The sequence below is a fragment of the Puntigrus tetrazona genome, chromosome 15 (assembly GCF_018831695.1).
Source record: "Puntigrus tetrazona isolate hp1 chromosome 15, ASM1883169v1, whole genome shotgun sequence".
NCBI classification, from domain to species: domain Eukaryota; kingdom Metazoa; phylum Chordata; class Actinopteri; order Cypriniformes; family Cyprinidae; genus Puntigrus; species Puntigrus tetrazona.
The window spans coordinates 17,517,007-17,542,010 of NC_056713.1; the positions used below are offsets into that span (position 1 = coordinate 17,517,007).

The window sequence follows — 25,004 nt, forward strand, 5'->3', positions numbered from 1 at the left end:
TGGTTAGACGTTGCATTTTATGCTCCTTACTGTTGAGCCCTCAAACATCACCTTTAATTAATGTACAACGCTGCTGATGACCTGCGCCACGCACTTTGATGCAACTTGTGAGCGCACTAAGCACTCGGAAAACTTTTTTTTCACACTTCAGCAAACGCCATATGTCTTCACTGCCCAGTCTTGCAGAATTTTGCCCTTCGATTTGAGACGGTATAAATGCACAATAAAGATATTTAGTTTTTTAGCTGATACAAGCACAGTGTGGTGAAAGTCTTGATTGCTTGTGGGTTGGTTGTGAGTGGTATTTTTAAATGTACTCAACCCTTTCGTCTACAAGATTATGCCACCAACTGTTCAGTGGTCGTGTGGAAAAAATGGCTTCATTGTGTGTTTTTTTTTTTCTTAGAGGTAAAATTGGCATGTGGAGTCAATTAAATATTACAGTCTGGATTGGGATTTATTCTTCAGTAATCAGTCAGTTTTGTCAATATCCTGTTTTGAGTCTCACATTTTATTCACCTCAGACATTTGCTACCTGATTCACCAGCCTCTGGGGATAAATGTGCTATTTTCTCTACAACTTCTTAGTGCTCTCTCTCATTCCCTTCCCCCTTTTCTGTCACCTCTTTTTTCCTCCTCCTATTATCATACATAAGCAAACAAAATCATGTCTGACTTTGTTCTGGTTTGCTGTAGAACTAATTTGAGTTTCTGCTGTCATGTGGTTCCATCTTGTTGTGTCGCTGTGGGACAGAATCTGATTGGTTTTGGTTCCCGAGTAGATGCGATACTGTCTGAGGTGGTTCATTTTTAGTGGTTTGCCACAGTGTGAATGTAATGACACACTTACATTTATCAGAAGCCTCCTCCTAGTCTTAAAATCTGGGCTTTTTGTTCATTAGCTCCCTGGAAAAAGAAAATCCTGTTGTGTTTAAAAATAAATAAAAAAAGATTGCCAGCTGTGGGTAGTCAATCCTTGCTGTAAAATCTCATTGACAGTGTTTCTATCAGTTTTTATTCTGTTATTCTAAGTTATTTTCATGGTATAAAAATATAAACCTTTTTTGAACTGCTCACATTCAGTGTTTTTATTGTTGTTGTTATTATTATTATTATTGTTTTTATTATTATTATTATTATTAATTTGAATTATTGTTTATTTTCTTCCTTTTAATTGTAGTTTTAGTAATTTTGTTTTTTTGTAATTTTATAAAAAAAAAAAATTCTGGTAAACTGTAAATTATAATTGTACTTTTAGTCATATTAATTATTCTTCTTTAACTTATTTTCAGCTAGTTTCCGAGGAAAAAATTCTTCTTTTCGTTTCTCAAGTTAGGATTTTTTCTAATAATTAAATAAAATGTATAATTTTTTATCATTATAAGGATAATTTTACTGTAAATTTAATTGATTTTTAGAATCTAGGACATTTAGAACCTTTTAATAGGTTGAGAATATTTTGCTTTAATAAATATATTTGTTATACCACACAGGGAGTTCTGTGAAAAACATTTGACTGTAATTTATAACAAATTTAATAAGTATTATTTTTCTTATTGAACGGAATATAGTTTTAATTATTTTACTTTAATATTCTTCTTTATTTATTTGTTTATTTTAATTTGAGTGTTTTTCTTCCTTGCGGGGAGGTTGTTTACTCCACAGGTTTCTAGTTGCAGCATTTTTACATTATTTCTCCTGTTAAATTCTGAATATTTTTTTTTTAAATGACATCTTATAAGAAACTGATGTTTGCTTAAATTGAGACCCTGGCCCCTGGAGAGTCTGATGGGGAAGAAAAGCAAGCAAGCAGAGGGCACAGCTCTGAAGGTGATACTTTATATGGGGAAAACAATTCAGGTGACTGAAGCTCAATTCTCCAGCGTCTCATTCAATACATCTCCCTTATCCGAAAGATTCAGTCCCTTTATCTTTAGAGTCACCCTTCCCATAGAATACAGATTGAGCAGAGAGAAAGCAAGCGGTGAGAGAGTAAAAGAAACTTGACGAAGGATCATATGCTTCGAATCCCTGAAATCAAACGATTCCTCACCAACTGTCAAGTCCCCTACTAGGTTCTCTTCACTCCAGCCACCTCGGTCTCCTCCCCATGTCACAATTTAGTTGGCCTTCACATCCAAAAGTAAGCTTCACAGAGAATTTGAAGAGCCATTCTCTGCATTTCTGCATCTGCAGTGCGAAAAATAGCCGTTTTAAAGTCAAGAGCAATAATTCAATACCTTTTCTAATTGCTTACTTCGCTCCACCGCGCTTTGTCCTCATCTACAAATTTGGTACGTGCAAAGGTGACGGTGACCAAGCTTACAGAGAGCAGGGCCGATGTAAGGTCAAAAAGAAAGACAAAATGTCAAGACTTCTCCTTTTTCTGTCCCTCTGCAGTTCCGCTGTTTAATGATTAATCGAATGCCATTAGTGTGGAGGCCACACCAGTTAAATTCAGCTTTAATTAGTTTCCTTTTTTACACACTGCTCTGTGCTTTCATTTTGACATCACATAGCCAAAGAGAGACAATGAGAGATTGGCAAGCACCTTATCATTGATGCTCGCTGGAACTGGATAACTGTTATTACTTTGGCACCCTGCAATGCCAGGAGAGGAAGATTGTAAAAATGTTCCTCGGGGTGTTTAATACACCTGTGTGATGTCTGTCAGACACACAGACATAACACAAACGAAAAACTCTGTTCCAATACTTTGTTAGTTGGCTATATTTTTAAGCTTTTTTGTTTTAAGTTGGCTCTCGTACATGGCATTGTAATTTTTGCACTGAAGAGGGTAATTTTGTGACTAATATGTTTGTCGCTCAGCAAAGATGTGTTGTTTCCCGCGTTTGCTTTTTTCTGTCCTATTTACGTGTTTGGATTATTGTGGATTTGTTTACTCTTTTTATGTATTTCAGTAAGCTCTGGTGTTTACAGATGGCCTTTTTGGTCAAAATAGTATAATCTTGTAATTGATGATTTTATTCTGCCTCGAGGCGTGGTCGCATTAGCCAAGTTTTCGCTAAACTGTTGTCTATTTTTAATGGATGAAGAACCTTTCATGCAGAATTCACTTTAAAGTCAAGCATCTTTCTGGTGATCAACACATTGAAACATTGTGACCAACTTCAACCTATTGCTATATCGAATTCTTATTGATTTGACTGGATTTTGTCGGTAGAAATTTGCCAAACAATGATAAATTAAATGTAAAGGTCAAATTTTTATAACTCCCTTCCAGAATCTGCAAAATGTAATTTTTAATCATTTTATCAGCTAGTACAGTAGGTTCAAATCATCACTGATGCTCTGGAAGGAGGAACATGGGGGTGAAAACTTTTGAACAGAATGTGGTGTGTAGCCTAAACGTTTCTTAAATTGCCTAAATATCTTCTTTTTTTTTTCCCGTTTAATACTGCCCAGAAGGGTAAGGGTTCAAATACACTACAATTAAGAACTTTTGAACGGGATTTGTTTTTATAAATACATTACTATACATACCATTATTTTCTTTTTGTGGACAATGTAAACATCTTTTATATGAAATATCTTATTCAGGTCAGTACTGCATGTATGATCCTTCTTGTTTTGGTAAAATAATTCACATTTAGCAGATTCTGAAACTGGGATGTAAACTTTTTCCCTCAACTGTCCATATATTTGTAGGTCTCTGTGTGTGTGTGTGTGTGTGTGTGTGTGTGTGTGTGTGTGTGTGTGTGTGTGTGTGTGTGTGTGTGTGTGTGTGTGTGTGTGTGTGTGTGTGCGTGTGTGTGTGTGCGTGTGTGTGTGTGTGTGTCATACATGCATCTCTGTAAAAGATCCAATCACGCATCCGTATGCAGCCACATACACGTACATAAAAACTTGAAAGCGGACTTAGCACAAAGGCTTTTAAAAGTGGAATTGTGCCACTGAAAGCTCAAGGATGTGAACAGGGAGCTTGAGTGAACAGCCTACATTTTCTTTCGAAGTGTCTATCCCTGAGGCAGGCAGATCTGTAAGAGATGGGCACGACGCGGTTTAGGAGGTAAATCCCCTTCCCATCAGAGCCGGCAGATCAATAGCAGCTTTGAGGTGGAGAAGGACAGAGCGGAGACGACAGGCAGCAACTCTGAATTAAAGCAGCATGACACTACATAACAGATCCTGCCCGTGGCCCTTGGCTCTCTCTTGCCCTTTAGCTTTGTATGGACAGAGAGTTTAGAGCAAAACAAAATGAATGTAGCCTGTATCTCATTAAGCTCCCTATGACATGAAATCACATGAAATGAAGACATGGGGAAATAGTAAGGGTCTTAATGCAGCAAGTATATGAAAGTATATAAAAAAAAATATATAAAAATAAATAAATATATATATATATATATATATATGTGTGTGTGTGTGTGTGTGTGTGTATATGTTTCATACGTGTTGTCAAATCATTTAATTGCAATGAATCGCATCTCCAAAAAGTCTGTTTACATAATACAGTATATGTATTGTATATATTTACACAAATACATGTATATATTTAAGCCATAAACACATATGTAATGCATATGTTTTTGATAATAAAATAATGTAACTACTTTAGATTTTTTTTACATTTATGTATTTATTTGTATTTTTATGGGGGTTTTTTTTGTAATGTTATAAAATATGTGTTTCTAGTGTTGTAAGTGTATTGAGTAATTCTGAATCCAGTGAAGTGAATATAGCAAACAGCCCATACTTACCAGTTTTTGCAGTGCATTTTGGGAATTTCTATAGAGTGAACATTTCGGTACACTGTAAAGTTTGTAGGACAAAGGGAGAGCCCTAGAAACGGCTGACTCCCTGCGACGACTGCTTACCACTTAACTAGAGAGCGGGCTGAGGCACACAGATTGTTTGCTCACGTCAGCTGTTTTCACTCTTTCTCAGCTTGTCTCGGAGGAAGATTACTAAGCTGTCGCACCCCTCGTACACCTCGTCTTATTTGTGCCGACAAATGAGCCTCATTTGTCAGAGTCGCTTAAAAACGTCACGAAAAAGAAAACTCAATGTCTAATCGTAATTTATGATGTGCAATATTCACGGTACGGCCACATTTTTGTGAAAATATTCGAAATGAACCTAATGAAGAGATCCAGGGAGCCGCGGCTGGCAAAAAGCTGGAGCTGGAGCTAACAGAAACAGCTCTCATGATGAAGTGACTGCGAGACTTATTAAAAAGTGACGCCTCTCATTGCTGTGCGGGTTTTATTGCATGTCAGAGCTTTCCCACTTGGGAGAACGTATGAAAGCAAAGTTAATTCTCTTACCCAGCCTACTGATTTAGAGTCTGTTTTCAATGTGTGGGTGTTGTAGTGTAATGAAGTGCAATATGAGTGCATCATTAAAAAAAAAAAAAAACACCTGCATTTTACCGGTTGCACTCGTAGTTAAAGTATATGATTGATGATACAGCACCACCTGCGTGAAGTATTTTTGATACCTCCTACAATTATGTGTTTTAATATTGTAGGGATTTATGCGATCAGTGTGTGTACATGTATTAGATCTCTTATGTGACGGGTTCTTTTAGAGGAGTATTTTACTTAATATTTGATAATCTACGCTACGCTCGTGCAATTTTAAACCTGAATTACTTTCTAGTTTTGTTATAGGGGAAAAAAGTTTTCCATACATTGAAAGTGAATGTGGACAGAACTGTCGACCTCCAAAAATATAATACAAATTTAATAAAAGCACCAAAAACATACAGTCATGGCCAAAAATATCGGCACCCTTGGTAAATATAATCAACAAAGGCTGTGAAAATGAACCTGCATTGTTAATCCCTTTGATCTTTTATTAAAAAAAAAACACAAAAATCAAACCTTTCATTAGATAATAAGAATTATCCTTATACATTTTTTTTTGTGAAATACACATTGGACCCAATTATCGACACCCCTAGAAATTCTTTTGACTGAAATATCTCTGAAGTATATTTTCATTTGTATTCACGATTTTGAGCACTCCAGGGTGATTATGAACATGAAATTATCCAGCCATGGCATCCTGTTTCACAGAAATATACAAATAGGATGGAAAACAAAGCCCAAATTCCCCTACTCATCCGTCACAATGAGAAAAACCTAAGAATATAGTTCTGATGTGCAGCAAAAGATAATTGAGCTTCAGAAATTTGTGAAGGGGCTTCAAGAAAAGAGCTAGAGCAGTTTCATAATTAAGACTTTCCAATCAACATGAAATGTTACAAAACTGCCTGGAAGGCAGGATAATCAGGATCATCACAGACTAATAACAAATTGAATGGTGACTAAATCATGATTATAGCCATGTTTTAATGTTGTTTTTGGCTTAAAATAGAAATCTGTATCTGAATTAGCTATAAATTAAACTGTTTATTTTTTTTGTAGGGGTTATTTAGTTGTTTATTCTATACACAGTAATCTATTAAAAGCAGTTATTTATCTATTTTAAACAATATTTTTTATTAATTGAAAGTATCTTTTTTATTCATTCATTTATTATGTTTAGACATTCTGTGCTCAAATGCTAATATGAGGATGTCGCCTAGCTGGTTTGCTGGTAAATATAAAGTTCATGTAAAGGTTACAGTGACTGTGCTGACATTAGATAAATGTCACAGATTGTACTCTGTGAGATCAGCATCTCAGCATGTGAAATTAGTGTCTTAATTACCCCACTCACAGGTCTTCAAACGAATCTTTTCTATTAAGTCCACCCTCATGACTCAATGATTCTTTTGACATTTGGTTCATTGAGGTGCTTTGAGTTCATTCTCTGTTTTTAGAACTCATTACAAATGGATCCTTTGTGTATTATTCAAGAGAGCACGCTGTGTGGTTTTGAGTGTTTCATTGTGATATAGTAAACAGCTATTGTAGATCAAGAAACCTACTCCATCTCCAATCCAGTCTTAACTGTTTGGTAACCATGGTGATTTCAGTTCCCATTTGTAGCACTGAACTTGTCAGATCTTGAGCTGGAACTTAAGATGGGAAGTTGTAACACGGCCCCAGAAGCAACTGTACTGGCTTGACCTCGAGCCCAGAGAATTCTGCTTTGTGAAAACTAGATTTTTAGATAGTCTTGTAACGTATTCATAAACGGACAAATGTGTCACACTAAGCCCTTTCTCTTCCCAGAGCCAAAACCCTCCAAATGTTATCTGTTCAGATAAAGTGATGATTATCTCTAGGGCTTTTTGAATTATTAAAGAGACATGAAAATATCGGAGAGAGAGCAGGAGTTAAAACATGTTGCAGATTGGACTCAGTTGGCACTAATGCTCAATGTGTGCTTACCAAGAAACCACAATGCCAATATTTTTACAATTTTTAATATTGTACCTATATTTTCTTTATTTAATGTTAAAAACACCTTTTGCATTGCTAAATTATTTATATATATTAATATTGCATTTGGTGAATGTTGTGCAAATTTGGATTTGTTAGATGAAAGGTCTTCATGTCCTTCTGTGCTTAGAATGAGAAGCTCCCGTAGATATATTAGCCTTGCAACAAAACCATTCTGACCCATTGTTAATGTCATGGGAAAACGTTGCGTGCCTTGCTCTAAGCAAATGAAGCGTTATGACGATTTGATGGGTATGTTCTGTTTTTCTCTGTGTGTTGTAGACTTGAGAGAAGTGGTGTTTGTCATCCAGAGCCAGAGGAACTCTTTCCATGTGCGGCAGGCGGAGAAACTCAGAAAAGACCTTCTGATGCAGACAAAAGCTCTCCAAGAGGTATCAATATATCTTGTCCTGTATATACGCTTTCACTTTTTTAAAATGATTTTGATGACCTTGTTTCCTTATATCTGGCATGGGTTCACGTCATTTAAACTGTTCAACCTAAAGAATTTTTTTTTGTGCAGTTATGTTTAAATTTTGGCTTTCAAGACAGTTACAGCCATCTGTCATGAACCCTTTCCCAAGTCTGTGCCTTTATCATTATGGCTGTGGTGTGAACTCTGCTATTCTTTAATAATGAGAACGATTTTTAGAACTACATCTTTATTGTTATCTTTATAGTTATCGTCCTTGGTGTGAGCGGGCCTTTATATTTTTAATATGGCTAATTTCCGCATTTTAGATTAACAGTAAGGTCCTCAAGCTATGAAATGACACATAATGAAAGTATAGAAAATTAAATTTTAAAAAATAAATTCCACAATAAAATGAAACATTATATATCATATGTGTATATATGTATATTATATTGTACATGTATATTAAAAAAAAAGTTTATATATTTAATATATTTATATATAATATTATATGAGTTTAAAATTATAAATGTAAATATTTTCAAAATATATACTGTGTGCGTATTTATGTATACATAATAACTATACATAGTAGCCTACACACTGATATATTATGAAAATAAAAGCCTTTAATGATTAATTGTAATTAATCATATAGTAGCACTAATTTTATTTCTTTTTCTTTAGTAACAGTTTATTTTAAGGTGTCCATAATACAGAGACTAGTAAGTACTTTGTAGTAGCTGTGGTACTTAAATCAAACTGTACATACATATATGTGTAACAGTAGCTCCCTGTTACATCTACATAATTACAAACTTTTAATTTTATTTCATGTAAGCGCGATGACACCTTGAAATAAAGTGTTGCCCTTTATTTCTATTATTTTGCATTAATTAGTTTTTCCTATTATTTCGCATAGCATTTTTCTATCATGAAGGTTGTTCGCAGTCTAACATTTGCATGGATAGGTTTGACTTTCATGAAATCATTCTCGCAACTAATCTGGCGGCATTTTCATAGCACTCTTTTTATTGAACATCTGAATATTTTAGAAAAGGCGAGGGCAGATCGTGAAGTGACATTTCGAATAAGTGAAGTAGTAGGATTGACATTTCAAATGTTAAAAGCTTTATTTCAATGAGAGAAACTGTTCGGTTCATCCCTAATATTCCACCCTTGATAGTGTGTTCCATTTATTTCCCAGCATGAAGACCATCCTCCGAGAGTGAAAATGTAATCCAATCTGTTTTTTTTCCACCCCCAACAGCCTCACCTGGTAGTTTACCACTTTTGTAGACAAACTCTTTCTGACTGCTTGTTCTGAAAATCTGGAGTGCCAAACCGCAATAACCTCGGAGCTCTGCACCAGTTCACTGAGCTGTCACCCTCTGATCCAATCAAAACCAGATTAAGAAACCGCTCTTATCCTGCACTATATCCTTTCTGCCGCCTTTTCTTTCAATCTCTGGCTCTTCTTTTTCCCAGAACGCCTTAGCCTAATTTTTCAAAGGATGTACAGTGGATTTCTGCAGTTTCCTCATCAATTATGACTGAGTTGTATCGCAGCAAACAAGATGTTTTGATTTCTTTCATCTTTCTTATCCTCTTCAGATTAGATGCTTTTTAGCAACACTTTGTGAGCCCAAATGAGTTGGAAAAATGCTAGTTTGCTTATTTTAATGCCCTTAAAGTGTTTGGTATCACATAAAATGTTGCACTTGACTAACTGCGGTGCTGTCAGACTGGAGCTTTGTTTCAGAATTCCTGCTGTTGCGACGGTTTAATTTCTTTTAAATCACTCACCCTTAAGGGTACAGGAAAACTGCAGATTCTTGTAGTTGTTCAGTAGGGTGTGTTTTAAAATGCAGCGTCCACACAGATCTTTTATTTGAGAGTCAGTGATGGTTCGGGTATTAGGAAAAGCACTGAAACGCACTGCCTTTGTCTGTAGTTGAGGACATAAAACAATAATTAGTATGTAGCCAAATTCCACTTTGAAGATCAGATAAATTAATAATGCACTAGGCCATGCAGAGAAAGCATTTGAGTCGGTTTTCTGTGTTTTATTTCATTTAATATAAATGTTATTTTCTAATAAGAGAAATACAGATATATATTATGTTTTATACTTTATATTTTAAATAAGTATACATTTAATTATTTTTATATGTTTATCAGTTCTCTATCAGTGTACTATTTATTTTATTAAATTATTTATTTTATACATAGCTAAAATTAAATATAAAACGTTTTTTCTATGTGTTACAATTAAATATATTAAATATTATGAAATATATATTTAACAATGTATTATTATTATTATTATTATTTAATACCAAACATTTATATTTGTATAATTCCATTTACATAACATATTAAATGTATATGTTAATTGGTTTATATAATTATTTAGTTTTATGTAAATTTAAACAGTCTGATTTCGGTATTTAGTTTTTCGCCACACAGGGAAAGTACAAAACATGTCTTTCGTTTTTCATGAAAGATAACAGGATTTTTTAAATAATGCACTAATCGAGAGCTTCTATAGATGAGATCGGATAATATTGAATAATTGTCTAAAATCTCTGGATAAAATTTCAGAACCCAAACAAAGTCTTTCTTCAGAATTTTGTAAGAAAACGAACTTGACTTTCATGCTTCTTTATGCATTACCACAAGATGTCAGCACTAGTCTGAGACATGAGACAGCTGCCTTGTAGAGCTGATGCATAATTCTAGTTTAAATAGAGCAATTTGTATCTCTTTAGTTGGACTCATGAGGCCTAACATTTATTCGTTACGGAGAAACGCTCATGCGTCACGCTCTACGTGGATTGTGCACATCCATTCCCTCGCTCTCTGCCGGTCTCTGAACCTTGACAGTTCCAGTATTGTCGGTGTGAATTAGACTTGAGATTTATCACTCCTGCCCCGTGTGGCTGTACAGCGCTCACTCATATTCACTCCCCAGTGTGCAGCCAGCAGTGACTGTTACGTTGTAAAAGCTGTGGGATGTTTGCTCTGCCACTGGAGGGCCGGAGCAGCAGAACAGTGGGAGCGCATGCAGTACTGAACAAATTCAATACGACCAACAGCCTGTAAACACTGAGGTATTCATCTCAGAAGCCCCGAGAGGCACACAAGTTTGCAAACTTAGCATGGCAGCGCCTGGTATGACCTAGACTGTTTCCTTCTGTTAATCTCAGTGTTGAGTAGGAAACAAATGCCTTGAGGACTTGGCTTCCTCATGATCTTTGTAACCTTTTTTTTTTTGGTGTTTTTTTTGGTGTTTGTCTTCTTATTTGTCATCTTTTTTCTTTTTGTTCTTGTTGTCAAACTTTTAAAATTTGAAAAGCATGATTGTAATATCTAAAAATATAAAAATAATATAAAATATAATACTTTACTAAAAGTAGAACTGATACCAGTCTTCTGGTTATTATTGTTTAGCTCCAACTGATTAATATAGGATAATTTATAATATTTCAGTAAAAAATTTTTTTAATTTACTAAAATGTTCAAGGTAAGTTGTTGTATTATTTTTTTTTTTTTTTACATTTAAATATTTTTTTATTGAAAGTTAACTAAAATGTATTTAAATGTAGATAAAAATAGATGTATTGCAACCACTTGCTATATAAAAATTTACAAAATGTTTCATTATTATTGTTAAATATTAAATAATAAATATTTGTAGAATTTAGCATATATATATATATATATATATATATATATATATATATATATATATATATATATATATATATATATATATATATATATTTAAGAGAGAGAGGTGTGTGTGTGGATAGATAGATAGATAGATAGATAGTGTGTTTAATTATGTATTTGTGTGTGTAAATAGTTATTTTGCTGTTTATTGCTGGTAATTCAGTTTTGAAGTGTGCAGACATAAAGTTGAATTTATAATGTAATAATGTATAATGGTTCATACGAGAAGTAGTGGAAACTGGAAAGAGTTCTTTAATTGCAAATGACTTGGAAAAGTCAACTGGGTAATTCATTACAGATGATGAGGAGGCTGTAATTAGTTTCATCCATTAGCTTAGATTTGCCCTAATTAATCATTATGATGCACAGGCATGGTTAAACCAAACACTCTTTAGCAGGGCAATGTTTGTCCCGGTCTCTATGGTAATCAGGCCGATGGGCAGAGAACATTAGCTAAGTCAACCTGACCTCACAACTGAAACACATCCTTATAATGATTTGTATTAGTTTGACCTGACATGCGCAACCTTAAACGAAATACTGTTTAGATGCTGCCTGCTGGCTTTGTGTATTTTAGAACATTATAAAATCACAAAAGATTAGCCTAATGGTTACAGTGACTATTCTCTACTAAAAATGAGTTGTTGCTGGTCAAAAAGATGCATCCTATTTAACAAATTAAATGTTTGTTTTTTTGGTTTTTTTGAAGCTATCAGTCCAGATGTTTGGCCAAGCATACTGTAGATTAGCAATGGTTCATTTATAGTTCATATCCTCTCATGGCATGCCATTTAAAGCATTTCCACAAAGAAAATGTCAAGCTTAGAATATAACACAAAGGTTAATTACTAAGAAGGTAATTGAAAAGGAAACGTTTGGATGGTAAAACCATTTATTTACCTACTGAATTGTACACTGACAAAATAGGGTCATTGAACTTTCTACGTGCAAGCCTTTGTCTGTTTTTGGACTTTCTCTTTTCGTGTCATAGGACAGACAGATGAGACACATCTAAGATTAGAGTGTTAATTTCTCGCTCTTCCAGTCCCTGTCCGCCACGTGAGGCAACATAAGGTAGCAAGGTCACAGCGACCTTGAGTCACAGCGTAATCACTGTCCCTTTTCGCTCTGTTCACATGCTGATGAGCTGTATGAAGACACAGTGGTTGTCCTCAGATCTATATTAAGCCATTCATGTGTCTCTTTAGAGATGAGAATAAAGTTTTGGAAGCACATTTGTGAATGTATAAAGGGGGAAGTTCTGAACATGAACACCGTCTCATCTGATTCATTGTCACTGCTATTAAAATCACAAACACAAATTGCCCTAGGCTAAAAATGTTAGTGCTGGTGGGATTTTGAAATGCAGTTTGATGTTGTTTTGCTGTTGTTGTTGTTGTTTTTTTATTATTATTATTCACATAGACTTTTTTTAGCACAAGGTTTGTCTATGATTGTCTAAAAATATAATTGTCACTCATTTGATTCCTGTCATTAGGGAGCAGCAAGTTTTACTGAAAATGTGGTTTCAAAAGAATTTAAGGCTTTAAGGTATTTATTTCTTTTTTTATTTTTTGAATAGCTGACTTTGAAGTGATTTATTTGTTTAGCTCATGAGAGTGAGTTAATGTCGTTATTTATTTATGTATGTATTAATGTATTTAATTTTTGGTATATTGACAGTAGAATAAAAATGTTTTAAATTATTTTAAATTGGCAATCACTCAATTTAAAATAATTTAAAATTGATCAGCAAACGTGCATGTGTTTCTATTTCAAATACATGCTGTTCTTTAGAATTTTCTTGTTCAACAAAGTATTCAAATGTGTTTTTTTAATATTGACAATGAGAAGAAATGTTTCCTGAGAACCAAATATTATAATATTTAAATGATTTCTTTGGGATCTTGTGATACTGAAGGCAGGAGTAATGTTCAGCTTTTCCATCAAAAGAATAAATTATATTTCAAACATATTACATTTACATTTTAGTCATTTAGCAGATGCTTTCATCCGAAGCAACATACAAATGAAGACAGTAGAAGCAAACCAACAAAAGTGCAACAACATGCAAACACTATGACAGGTCTCAGTTAGCCTAATGCAAATAAAGATGGAAGAGATATATTTTTTAAATATATAGGGCTAAGGATTCGGCTACTTGGATTGAGTTGGGCAAGTCGTTTCAGCAGGTTGAAAATGTCTGTGAAAGTGATTTTGTGCCTCTTTGGGATGGCACAGTAATGCAGAACGCAAGACAGCGAAGGTTGTATTTACAACACTCTCCTTGAACAGTCCAACACAAATATTACAGTGTGTTCAGCATATTTACGGAGAATTCCTAAGCCTGACAGAGCAGCATATGCTGGCTGTGCATAGAGGCTATTAAGTGAGGCAATTCTAATTGTATACAATCTTATTGTAAGGAGAGTAATATTTTCGCCACAGGCTTGCAGTATTCGGCCAGTCACAACGCACTGGCTAGCTGGCCAGTCAGAGCACATGTCAATTTTTTTAAACTTAATCTGCATAAACACATGCATTACACCAAATAATGTTCTTTTTAGCAACATTATTTGACCTCTTTAATGCCTTCGACTTTATGCAAGCAACTATTGGTAGCCAGTGCAAATTGATGAACAGAGGTGTAATGTGCATTCTTTTCTTGCTCATTAAAGATTAATTTTACAGCAGCATTTTGGGTTAATTGTAGAGGTTTGATGGAATTGGCTGGAAGACCTGCCAAGAGAGCATTACAATAGTCAAGTCTGGACAAAACAAGAGTTTGAACAAGGAGTTGGGTTGCATGTTCTTAAGTAACGACCTGATCTTCATAATGCTATTGCTGAGCCTAAGTGGAAGGTGAAATTGTGATAAAGGGATGGGTTTCATGGACCCACACGCAGTTCAAGCAGCAAAGAAATGACTGTTAGACATGCTGAGTTGCAAGCAGCTACTGTTGGATCATCAGGATGGAATGAGAGGTAGAGTGTCATCAGCATAGCAGTGATATGAAAGAACCTAGTGATGAAATGTAGACAGAAAAGAGAAGTGGTCCAACAACTGAGCCCAGATGCACCCCATTAGATGCTGCAACTTGGATACCTCAGCTCTCCAAGAGAGGTATCAAAAGCAGCAGACAGATATTAAATATTAGAAACATAATAAATAATTAAATTAAATTAATAAATATAATTCATTAATTCATCTTACCAACCCAAAACAGTGTACCAGTAATAGTGTGTACCAGTAATAGCATTGGAATTGCTTACAGAATTATCTTTTTTCTAGAGTTTGCGTAATTAAACTGGCAGATGAGATATAAGCGCTATTAAAATGTACATTTGTGTGAACACTTAGATAACGTTATACTAATCTTATTGTTGTGAATGGACCTTTACATTAAAAAAGCACTTTCTTTGATGTCCATCCAGTGCACTTACTCTTACCCTGCAAGTAAACTACTGTCTCAAATCAGACGAACTGACTTGATAGCTGCTTTCACAGTTTGTTCCCATTTTTCTTCCTCTGACAGTAGATGTAATGGAGTGTTTGTCTCTTTCAGAGTCCCCCTGTCATCCTGCTGCTGCACACGCTGTCAGACAATGAGGGAGACTGGAGCATTCTCCCACTACTGCCTTAGTAAGCACTCAACACTCAACGTAGTGAAATATCAGTCTTAAAGTTAGGTTCACTTTGCATTATTGTTTAGCAGATTTCTTGTTAAGATCTGTGTTTGGACTTATTTAAAGGATTTCAAATAAACAAGAGTGCTGTTTTACTCAATAAAGTTGCACATAATAAAAATCATTATTATCATCAAAAATGATTTCAAAAGTCACAGGCCTGAGTGAATCAGTATTTTGAATAATTCAATTTGTAAATGATTCTGTGAATCGCTTACAAGGACAGACACTTATTTTGTTTTTGAACAAACTGTTTGAGTGAATGATTCAGTGACTAATTCATTAAACAGACAGATGTTTCTGTACTGAATGAATCATTGTTTTTGAACAAATCAATTGAATGATTCAGTGGCTCATTCGTGTGACTCTTGTTTTCACGTACTAGTGTAACTGTTACTTGCAGAAAGAATTGATTAAAACAAATAAAAATCATATACACCACTAATGAACAGACTAATTATGATGATTATATTTTGTTGATATTTTCGTATTAACTGTATTCAATGTGTTGAATACTTTTTTTTTTTCTCCTTTAGCTTGTCGTCACAGTTTGGCAAGAACTCATCTTGGATCATGTTTATAGAAGAAGACACCAGAGTGAAACTCCAAAAACTTCATGAAGTTCTCAAAAAATTTGACCGCAGAAAAGTAGGAACTTTTCATATTGTGCAGGATGTAATCAAAATTCATATTTAGCCCTTAATTGATGTTCCACGTGCACTCAGAAAGAGCAGAAACTGTTATAGAGGTTTTTTTCTTTTAATCCATGTTCCATCATGCTGCAAAAACCTTTCCGTTCACATGAATTTTAGTCATAGTGAGGTTATTAAAAAAAAAGAGTTCCACACATTTCCAATTTTTGTGCACTAACAATGGTTTAAAATCCCTAAGGACCAGTCTGCTCCCTGTAGAATTACCTGTATAGCCTGTCTTTAATGGATTTTTGAATTGTGTTCCACCTAGCTCCATTATGCATGAGATCCTAATGCTTTTTAGTCTTTTGAATTATTTTGAATGTCAGACACAAGGGTTTAAGCATTTTATGCTGAAAGCTGTTCTGAGACATTGATCTTATCATGGAAAAATGAAAATATTTATCGTGTTTGCACTAAATGACTCTCCACAATGCTACTTTATCAATGTTAAAAATCCTCTTAACAGCAATTGCAAAATGCATCAGCCTACAATGATATCCAAAGAATTTGCATTTGTTATTCATAAAATGGATATGGCAATTGATGTCTGAGAGAGTAATGAAGAGTGCCCATTTCCTGGCTAAATCTTTTCACTGAGGGAATCCGTTTGAAATGTTTTGCGTTCTCAGGTTTTTTGTTTTTTTTTACATGTAAGTTTTTTCTTCACAGTCTTGTAGTCGTATTTACAGGTGGCATTTAACACAGAATAAGTAATAAAGAATCACATGAATTCAGATCATATCTTAGACTCTCCTTTGCAATTTCAGCTGTCAACATATTAATGCAATTTGACAGTGTAAAGCCATCTACATCTACCTGGTTTCTCGAATTATCTATTCATTAAAATCGAATTAACTTAATTAAAATCAGTTTACCAAAGCCTTTTCAAAGTAACATAATAATGTGAACTACATTTATGTTGAGTCACTCTTGCACAGTACATTCAGCATGACAGGAAGCTGTTAAGCACAGCGCTACAAGTAACAACTTTTCAGTGAATAGACCGTTCAATTCATTATCATTGTCACTTGAAAAATAAAAAAGGATAATTGCGACTTTTTGTGGCACAATTTTGCCTTTCGTCTTGTTATTTAGCGGGAAAAACATCAGAAGGGCTGAGATTTGAATACCATTCTGACTGTTGAGTAAACAACCCAAAGAGTTGCCAGCCACAGTCAGCATTTTTGATGATTTTCACCTAAATTTGACAGCCTTCAGAATATTTTCTTCTATGCATATATGAACATATTATTTATCAAAATAAAGAACCAAACCTATGTTTTCAAGCAAAAAAAAAAAAACTACCTTTATAGCCATGTTTTTTATCACTTGAATGAGGTTTCATTAGAAATACAGCATTTTAGACAACAAATTTGAAAAAATGCATTTTAATCAAAGAACTGCATTTTCAAACAAAATACATTCAGATATCATATTTAATCAGCAGTAAATAATTATTTACTCAAACACATTTATGTTTATGCGCACACATATACATTTAGGCTACATACATATGTACCTATACATACACACATGCTCCACTTTGATGTAGATTATGCATATAGACACACACACATACATATTCATATATCGCTGGGTTATCGATATATCCACGACATAACTAGAGATACTTCTGTGTCTGTAAAGGCATCTCCGTCACTGGCTAGCCTACTTTGTCCCGGTCAGATTCAAAATAGTCAAAAACACAATCTACATGCATGATCTACATATACAATCTATATTACGAACTACATTGTCTCTGATTATGATGATAGTAGTTTTTTCGAGCCTGGTAGACTCGAGAAGTCCAGTAATTCATTCAGGACACGCGCTACGGCTTTCTTTACTGTAATACACCTAGAATAGTCTTTGGCGGGGAAGCGTTGTAACCTAATTTAGGAGATATCTCGTCAACGGCGGGGAAAGAGTTCAAAAACTTGGGAACTTTAGTGTTTTAATGTCTGAATGTGCGGTCTGAGACAATCACACAGCAGCATCTGAATGAGTGTCAGCTGTTACGCTGTGATTTAGCCTGAGATGACCATCATGTTCTGATTGATCTCCACTTTTTGTCCTCAGGAGTGGTTTCTTGGCAAGCCTCTACATGATGAAGAGTCCACTATCATCCATCATTATGCCTTCTCTGAGAACCCTGCGGCTTTCGAGTACCCAGACTTCTCTGCTGGATGGGCCCTTAGCATCCCTCTTGTCAACAGGTTAGAAAAATGCCCTCAACTAAACTGCTGTCAAAAACAGATCCTGTTTCAGAATTACATATTTTTATATATATATAACATGAACGAATGATATTTCATTTTATTATTTAAGCAAATGGGTTTTTTTAAAGCTGGAGTTTGCATTGTTAAAGTGATGATATATGATGCCGTTGTAGTAGTAGTTTGATATGTATGGTCCATACATGAAATGTCATGTGTGGACAGGTTTTGTGTGTATTTTTAACATTTTGATGACTTAATTTATTAATTTCACATTTTAGGTTGAGAAGCAAAATAGAAGAGGAGCCATTAAAATCAGACTTCACCATAGATCTGAAACATGAGGTGATTTATAGTATGATGTATATTTTAGTATGATGATTGACTGATCGTATTGTCGCAATGTTATTTGAAATTGATTTCATTGAAGATTAAAGTGCACACTTACAAAATGATTAAAATTGTTGATAATGTACATTACAAACAATGCAAAAACACTACAAATTAGAGTGAACATTACACATAGGCTATACCGCTAGTAGCTTTAGGGGCATTTTTTCAGGGACATTTTGGATTTCCACATTCACATTCTTTCTTTCTCCCTATGTCTGTCTAGCTCTCTTTCCACAAATTTTTTACAAAAACGAAGGATTCTTCCTATCTAGTCCCCGTAGTCTCAAAAAAACATTACCTTCACTGTACCTTCTGCAGTATTAGTGTGTTTGTTCTTCTTCAGCTCTTTCCCTGCAGTGTCCCCGTAGAGCTGAGGACAGACCGTCTTATAATTTAAAGGATACATTTTGAGAATCTCATTTTCACGTGTCGGAGATCTATGTCTATATACAGAAACTAAAACATATTTTTAAAGTACTGTAATGTTCCTTTCTTCTTAACATGTCATGGTGCTTTTGGAGTGCTGCAGGTTAAAATCTTAGCATCTTAGATCAACGTGGTTTTGTGTTTTATCCGTTGTCAACTTCTGCCGTTTTTTTCATTCTCGCGTCATTCCAAACTAGCTTTTCTTCTGTAGACAACAAAATAAGTTTTTCAGTTGGAACCCATGCTGTTTTGGACCTCTTTGACTTGAAACAATCGAAACATTCTTTAAAATATCTTATTTTGCGTTCCACAGAAGAAAGAAAGAGATACACAATCCTCAAGTTTCTGAGGATTCAAGTAAACTTGCTGAAAATGTACTCACCCTCGTATCACTCAAGATTTAAAGTTAAGACATAAACATTAAGACGTAAAGTTTGTTCTTTCATCAGAGCAGATTTGGAAATTTTGTTCGCTCACCATTGGATCGAACAGGTGCCATGAGAATGAGAGTTTAAAAAAGCTGATAAAAAACATCACAATAATCCTAAGTAATCCACATGGCTCCAGTCCATAAATTAGCTTCTTGTGAGGTGAAAGATCAAGATGTTTTCAATTAAAATATGAGTTCAATATCCACAATGATACCTTAAGTAAAAACATGATATGCTCTGAATCAGAGAATCAGATCGAGTTTATAGAGTTTATATGCAAAAACAGTTGTAAACAAATATATTGGTGGATTTTGATAACAGTGGGTGGATTTTTTTACTGGAGCAGCTGGATTGTAGTGATGTTTTTATTAACAGTTTGGACTCTCAATCTAACGGCACCCATCCATTGGAGAGAAAGTGATGTAAAGCTAAATTCTCCAACTCTGTTTGGATGAGAAACGAACTCTTAGATGCCCTAAAGATGAGTTAGTTAATATAAAATATCAGCAAGTACTTTTCTTTGAGAGCTATTACTTTATAATGATGTTTTGTTACATCATTATTCTTTTTTTTCCTGTAGGTGGCACTGTACATCTGGGAGGACGGGAAGGGACTCCGACTGACAGGGGTTCCAGAGTTTTGCACAGTACCAGAACACAATCCAAGAGCTCAATACTGTGCCACCACTGTCAGCAACCAATCACCACTGTGTGTAGGTAACACCGAGCACTTAACACCCCTGTCACACGCAATTAATCAGTATGAGAAGAAGGTTGACAGGAGAGGAGGCGCAAACCTTGGGTGGAAGTAATGAATGGGATTTGTGCTGGAATACTTTGGATAAAAGCATTTTCTAAATTAATAAATTAAATGGAGTGTCAGACTTGCTGGGACCTGAGTAACAGAGTATCAGAGTATTGCTTTTACTTTGAGAAGATGATTTGTGTGTGTGTGTTTCTCAAAAGAAAGTCTTTTAAGATAATACTATCCATTTGAGAAAATTGCTGCACAGTAATTTGCTACATAATGTTTTCCTTTAAACAACAGCTCATTTAATAGCCTTGCGTGCGCACGACCGAAAATCAATCCAGTGCATCAGTACATGAAGATGATAAAGAGGATGTTTTGACAGATCGCTTATTATAGCTCTATATTTAGCCTCTGAATGCCTGGGTTTTGATCCCAACCAAAAATTATGAGTTCAATTAAACATCCATTGATCTTAATCCATTGCTGGTCATCAGCCCCATCCTGTTTCAATCTGAAGACTGCAGCTATGTGTTCACTTCATAATTGTTATGCTTACTTCACGCAAAGGACTATGAATATGTGAATTGGGTTGTTCGCAGACATCACCATCAAGCACATTAAAGTGTCTGCCGCGTCCCATTATGGACCGTTACGATCTCGTTGATTTTTAAGTGCCACTTTGTGATTTCTTTTGGAAACATTATAATACATAATTCATAAGCTGCTGGGATTTAGGCTCTGAATTGAGTGAAACTCGAGAGTCGTTTTTGACAAGCTTTTATACTTTTAGTTATATTAAGTATTTTACTCATTTCCATTTTAGGCACTTTATTTGTCACACGTAGGTAATTATGAGTATTAAAGTGAATTGAAAAAAAATTAACAAAGATATTTTATGGTAAAAAACAATAAACATTTTTTTTTTAATTTGTAATGTTAAACAAAACAATCATTAAACCTTTTCACGGCACCATATTTATACAGAAAAGGTTTTTGTGAAAAGTTTTTTGCCCACATCCTGTTTGTTTTTTTCTTTTGGGCTTTTTTTGTACATATTTGTCACAATCAAAAGATTCATAGCACCAAACAATGCTGTTTTAAAATTAATATTTAATTCATCAAGGGAAAAAAGCTGTCCAAACCTATCTTGCACTATAGGTTTACCTTTAGTTAAATTGTGTAAGAAATTAACAACGTTATTTTAGAAAGATAAAGAGAGTTCGGTTTCATTAGCCACACCCAGACCTGTTCGATCAAGAAATCATTTAAATAGAACCTGTCTGACAAAGTGAAGCGTGCTTTTAAAGGGCAACATATCATGCCACAATCCAAAGAAATTCAGAAACAAATTGGAAACAAAATACTTGACGGGTATCAGTTTGGAAAGGGTTATAAAGCCATTTCTAAGGCTTTGGGATTTCAGCAAACCACAGTCAGAGCCATTATCCACAAATGGAGAAAACTTGGAACAGTAGTAAACCTTCTCAAGAGTGGCCAGCCTACCAAAATTACTTCAAGAGCACAACAACGAAACATCTACGAGGTTATCAAAGAACCCAGAACTGCATTAAATGAATGTACATTTAACTTTTCTTGACCTTTGGAGTGTAAATAACTTGGCAGTCAATGGGACAATCACCAGCCATCTGAAATATCTATGTAGACCTTCGTTAATGTGTTTTTGACCTACACTGTACATGATGTGAGAACAGTCGTCCTACAGAATGATTAAGGGAAGCAAAATATTTTAAGTAGCAATGCCTTTTTTTAACCACCGTCTCCACTGCAGGCTGTTCAGAAGGGCAGCAGTGTTATCAAGTCATTTCAGTCAGGACTAGCTGTCCTCTCTGGCCCCTACGTTTCGTCTCTTCTGACAACAACATCCAGAATCTCTTGGCATTAATATTCACAGTGGGCTCAGATCAAAGCAATATCTCCCTGAAGCAGTGCTGAGCACTTTTACTTCAGTTACGGTTATCAGGCCTTTGTATGCTCTCCTCGGATCCAGAACCAAAACCTCTACTAGAAATACACAGAAACACACACTGGCAGGATTGCCGTGTATGGAAGGTCAGATGTTTCCCGAGGATAAACAACCTCTGTTGTAGTTTGTGACATGCTAGCAAGAACGACTAGAGAGTAAATGGTTTTGAAATAATACCGTCTATGGATTTTGCTGACGGTTTGAAAACGCCTGTTGTGATTCACAGTGGCAAATTAGAAAGGTTTATGAGGGGTGGCTAAACACACTAATGTGGAATATCCCTCACATTAATGGAATGCCTTCAAAATGAAAATCGTGACTGACGTGAATTCACAGGTGCAGTTTCAACAACACAGACTGAATCGTCAATTATGATGCTGAACAGAGTGAGCTGGTTGCACAAATAAGCAATTAGCGAACAGTGAAATAATAAATATTTAAAAAAAAAAATCTATATCTATATAGTTTTGTGAGCTGTAAGGCGTAAATTATTCAGCAACTTTTATATTGTAATATTTTTTATCATTACGCATATTTTAAGGGGAACGCAGTTAATTTAATTCATTTATTGCACAGTTATCTGCATCCTTCTCCATTTGCAGATTATTTTACTTCTACTTATAACAGAATTTTAAATGAATTATAGCTAATGTAATAATCAGGTGTTAAAAAAGCTTTATTACCTAATCTGTTTATGCACGCAAGAAATTTCACTTGATGACAGGAGTTTTCAGTGCAGACGAAAGTATGTACATAATGCAAACATACAATATAACACTAATATAATAACACTAATATAATAAAACCAAAAATGCGCTACATACAGAAGTACAGAATTTTTTTTTTTAAATGAATGTACAGAGATGTTATTTAACCATGTGCAGTTAATATAAATGAATATTAATATTAAATAAAACCTTAATTATTTTTTTACTGAGTAGTTTTATTTTAGTATAAATGTTTATATACTATTAAGTATGCACTTGTATTTTTATATTTTAAGTTTTCTATTTTAATTGTAGTAATTTTATTTTTGTAATTTCAGTTTTATATTCATTAATCATTTCAGTACTTTAACTTAAACTTATTTCAGTTTTTTTACCAAGGCAACATTTCTCATTTTAATTCAAGTTTTCATCTAATATTTATATTTTATTTGAGCTTTATTTTAATTTTAGTTTATTTGAATTTTATTTAATTTTAGTAGAACATTAGCAACAGGGCTTAAAATGATAATATAGTAAATTTCAATGCTTCTGATCAAACCTAATCGTTTACGGTAATTAAAGTATATATTGTAGTTATGACTAAGTGATGATATGATATGATATGATAAATAAGTGTAATTTAAAACCTTCTCTTCACCTCTGTGTCTTCAGGGCCAGCCTGTTAAAGGCGACAACATCTTTGTAGCGGTGAAAACCTGCAAGAAATTCCATTCCGACAGAGGTAAGTGCTGCATTCTCCTAACACACACATCACCACCTCGCTCTCGAGGGTCCTCCTGTTCTTCACAAGAGCACTTACACTGTGTCTACACCGGACATTATAATCAGTGAAGCTGTCTACACTGGATGTGGCACGGCACCACACAACAAATTCTTGAAAATAAATGGCTGCCCGTTGTATTTTATGAAGTATTTTAAACACAAATTTAAAATGATTTTCAATGGTCCATTTGTCACAAGAGTTTAGCTGTTGGCATGGCGCGACACGACAACTGTTGCGATAAAGGTGCTGCATGTAGGATTTTCACTCTACTAAAGCATAAAAATACCATAATAATTCTCCATTGAAAATGTGCGTTCCGGCTCGGAATGTCGGCTTCTGTTTTGGTTTGTGAAACCCGCCCACTGCCAGTTTACCCAATAGTGTTTCTCAACCAGTTGGCAGAAAAATTGCGTATTTCATTTCAGTCACGGAAGCTGGAAAATGACAGGAGTCTGAGCGGAAATCTGGCAACCTGCGTGTGCTTCAAGTCTGAGTAGGAGGGAAGGGTTAAAAAAAACATCTCCGATATTTTGAATTTGGACTGCAGTACCTAATTCAACCACTCGGTGTCAATCCTACATATAGCACCTTTAAGTGTAGTCACTTGTGTTAGTTACGTTATTGTGTGGCAGAAGCTGTGCGAAAAGTTCCGCATGGCTCCTCAATCCCTGCACATCATCGCTTCCCACCACTCAAGTCACTGCTGATGAAGTCCGACGTCCTCTCGCTTTAACAGTTCGCCAAGCATCACTGTTTGACCTCCAGAGTGACTTCGTATTGAGAGATCTTTGGCTCAGTGCCCTGGTGGGCATCACTCCAGTGTTCTCTCCACTATTAGAGCCCTTCACGGCAACTCTGGGCAGTCGCTAAGCACCAGGCATCAATTCAAACTTAATGAGACAGATAAAGTGTTGCAGTTTGAATTTAGAGAACCATCTGGGAAAGAAAAAAAATTAACCAACTGACACGTCAGTTGCATCTAATTGCACCGATTATCATAATTGTCTCTCGCTAGTCACTTTGAGGAATTTTAAGGATGGTATTAGAAGGAACATGAGGTTTTGAGACCCATCATATCATACTGAGGACAACTGAGGGACTCATATGCAACTATTACCGAAGGTTTAAATGGGAGGGGGGGGGGTCAAACATTTTGAATTTGAAGATTAGGGTAAATGTAACTAATTTTTTCTTCTGAGAAACACGTAACTATCTTCTGTAGCCTCTGAAGGGCATTACTTTATGAAAAAAATATGATAATTAAACACAATTAGAAAAATGTACACACTGCCATTCTTTTCAGAAGTTTTCACCCTGGTTTTTAATGCATTGTTTTTCTTTTAAAGCATCAGTGAGCATTTGAACCTTTTATAATAGTTGCTTATTAGTGCATGAGTTGTCTTTAGTTCAAATACAGAAAAAAGCCA

At 34.9% G+C, this 25,004-nt stretch overlaps 1 protein-coding gene across 1 annotated transcript in view; it reads left to right on the forward strand.

The window, feature by feature from the left end:
- Window positions 1-25,004, forward strand: part of b3glcta (beta 3-glucosyltransferase a) — a 60,193-nt gene that overhangs the window by 27,557 nt on the left and 7,632 nt on the right. Inside the window, exons 4-10 of the mRNA XM_043259698.1 lie at window positions 7,638-7,747; window positions 15,071-15,147; window positions 15,728-15,839; window positions 17,966-18,102; window positions 18,384-18,447; window positions 19,933-20,064; window positions 23,466-23,535. Coding sequence (XP_043115633.1) covers window positions 7,638-7,747; window positions 15,071-15,147; window positions 15,728-15,839; window positions 17,966-18,102; window positions 18,384-18,447; window positions 19,933-20,064; window positions 23,466-23,535 — 702 coding nt within the window. The remainder of the gene's footprint in view (window positions 1-7,637; window positions 7,748-15,070; window positions 15,148-15,727; window positions 15,840-17,965; window positions 18,103-18,383; window positions 18,448-19,932; window positions 20,065-23,465; window positions 23,536-25,004) is intronic.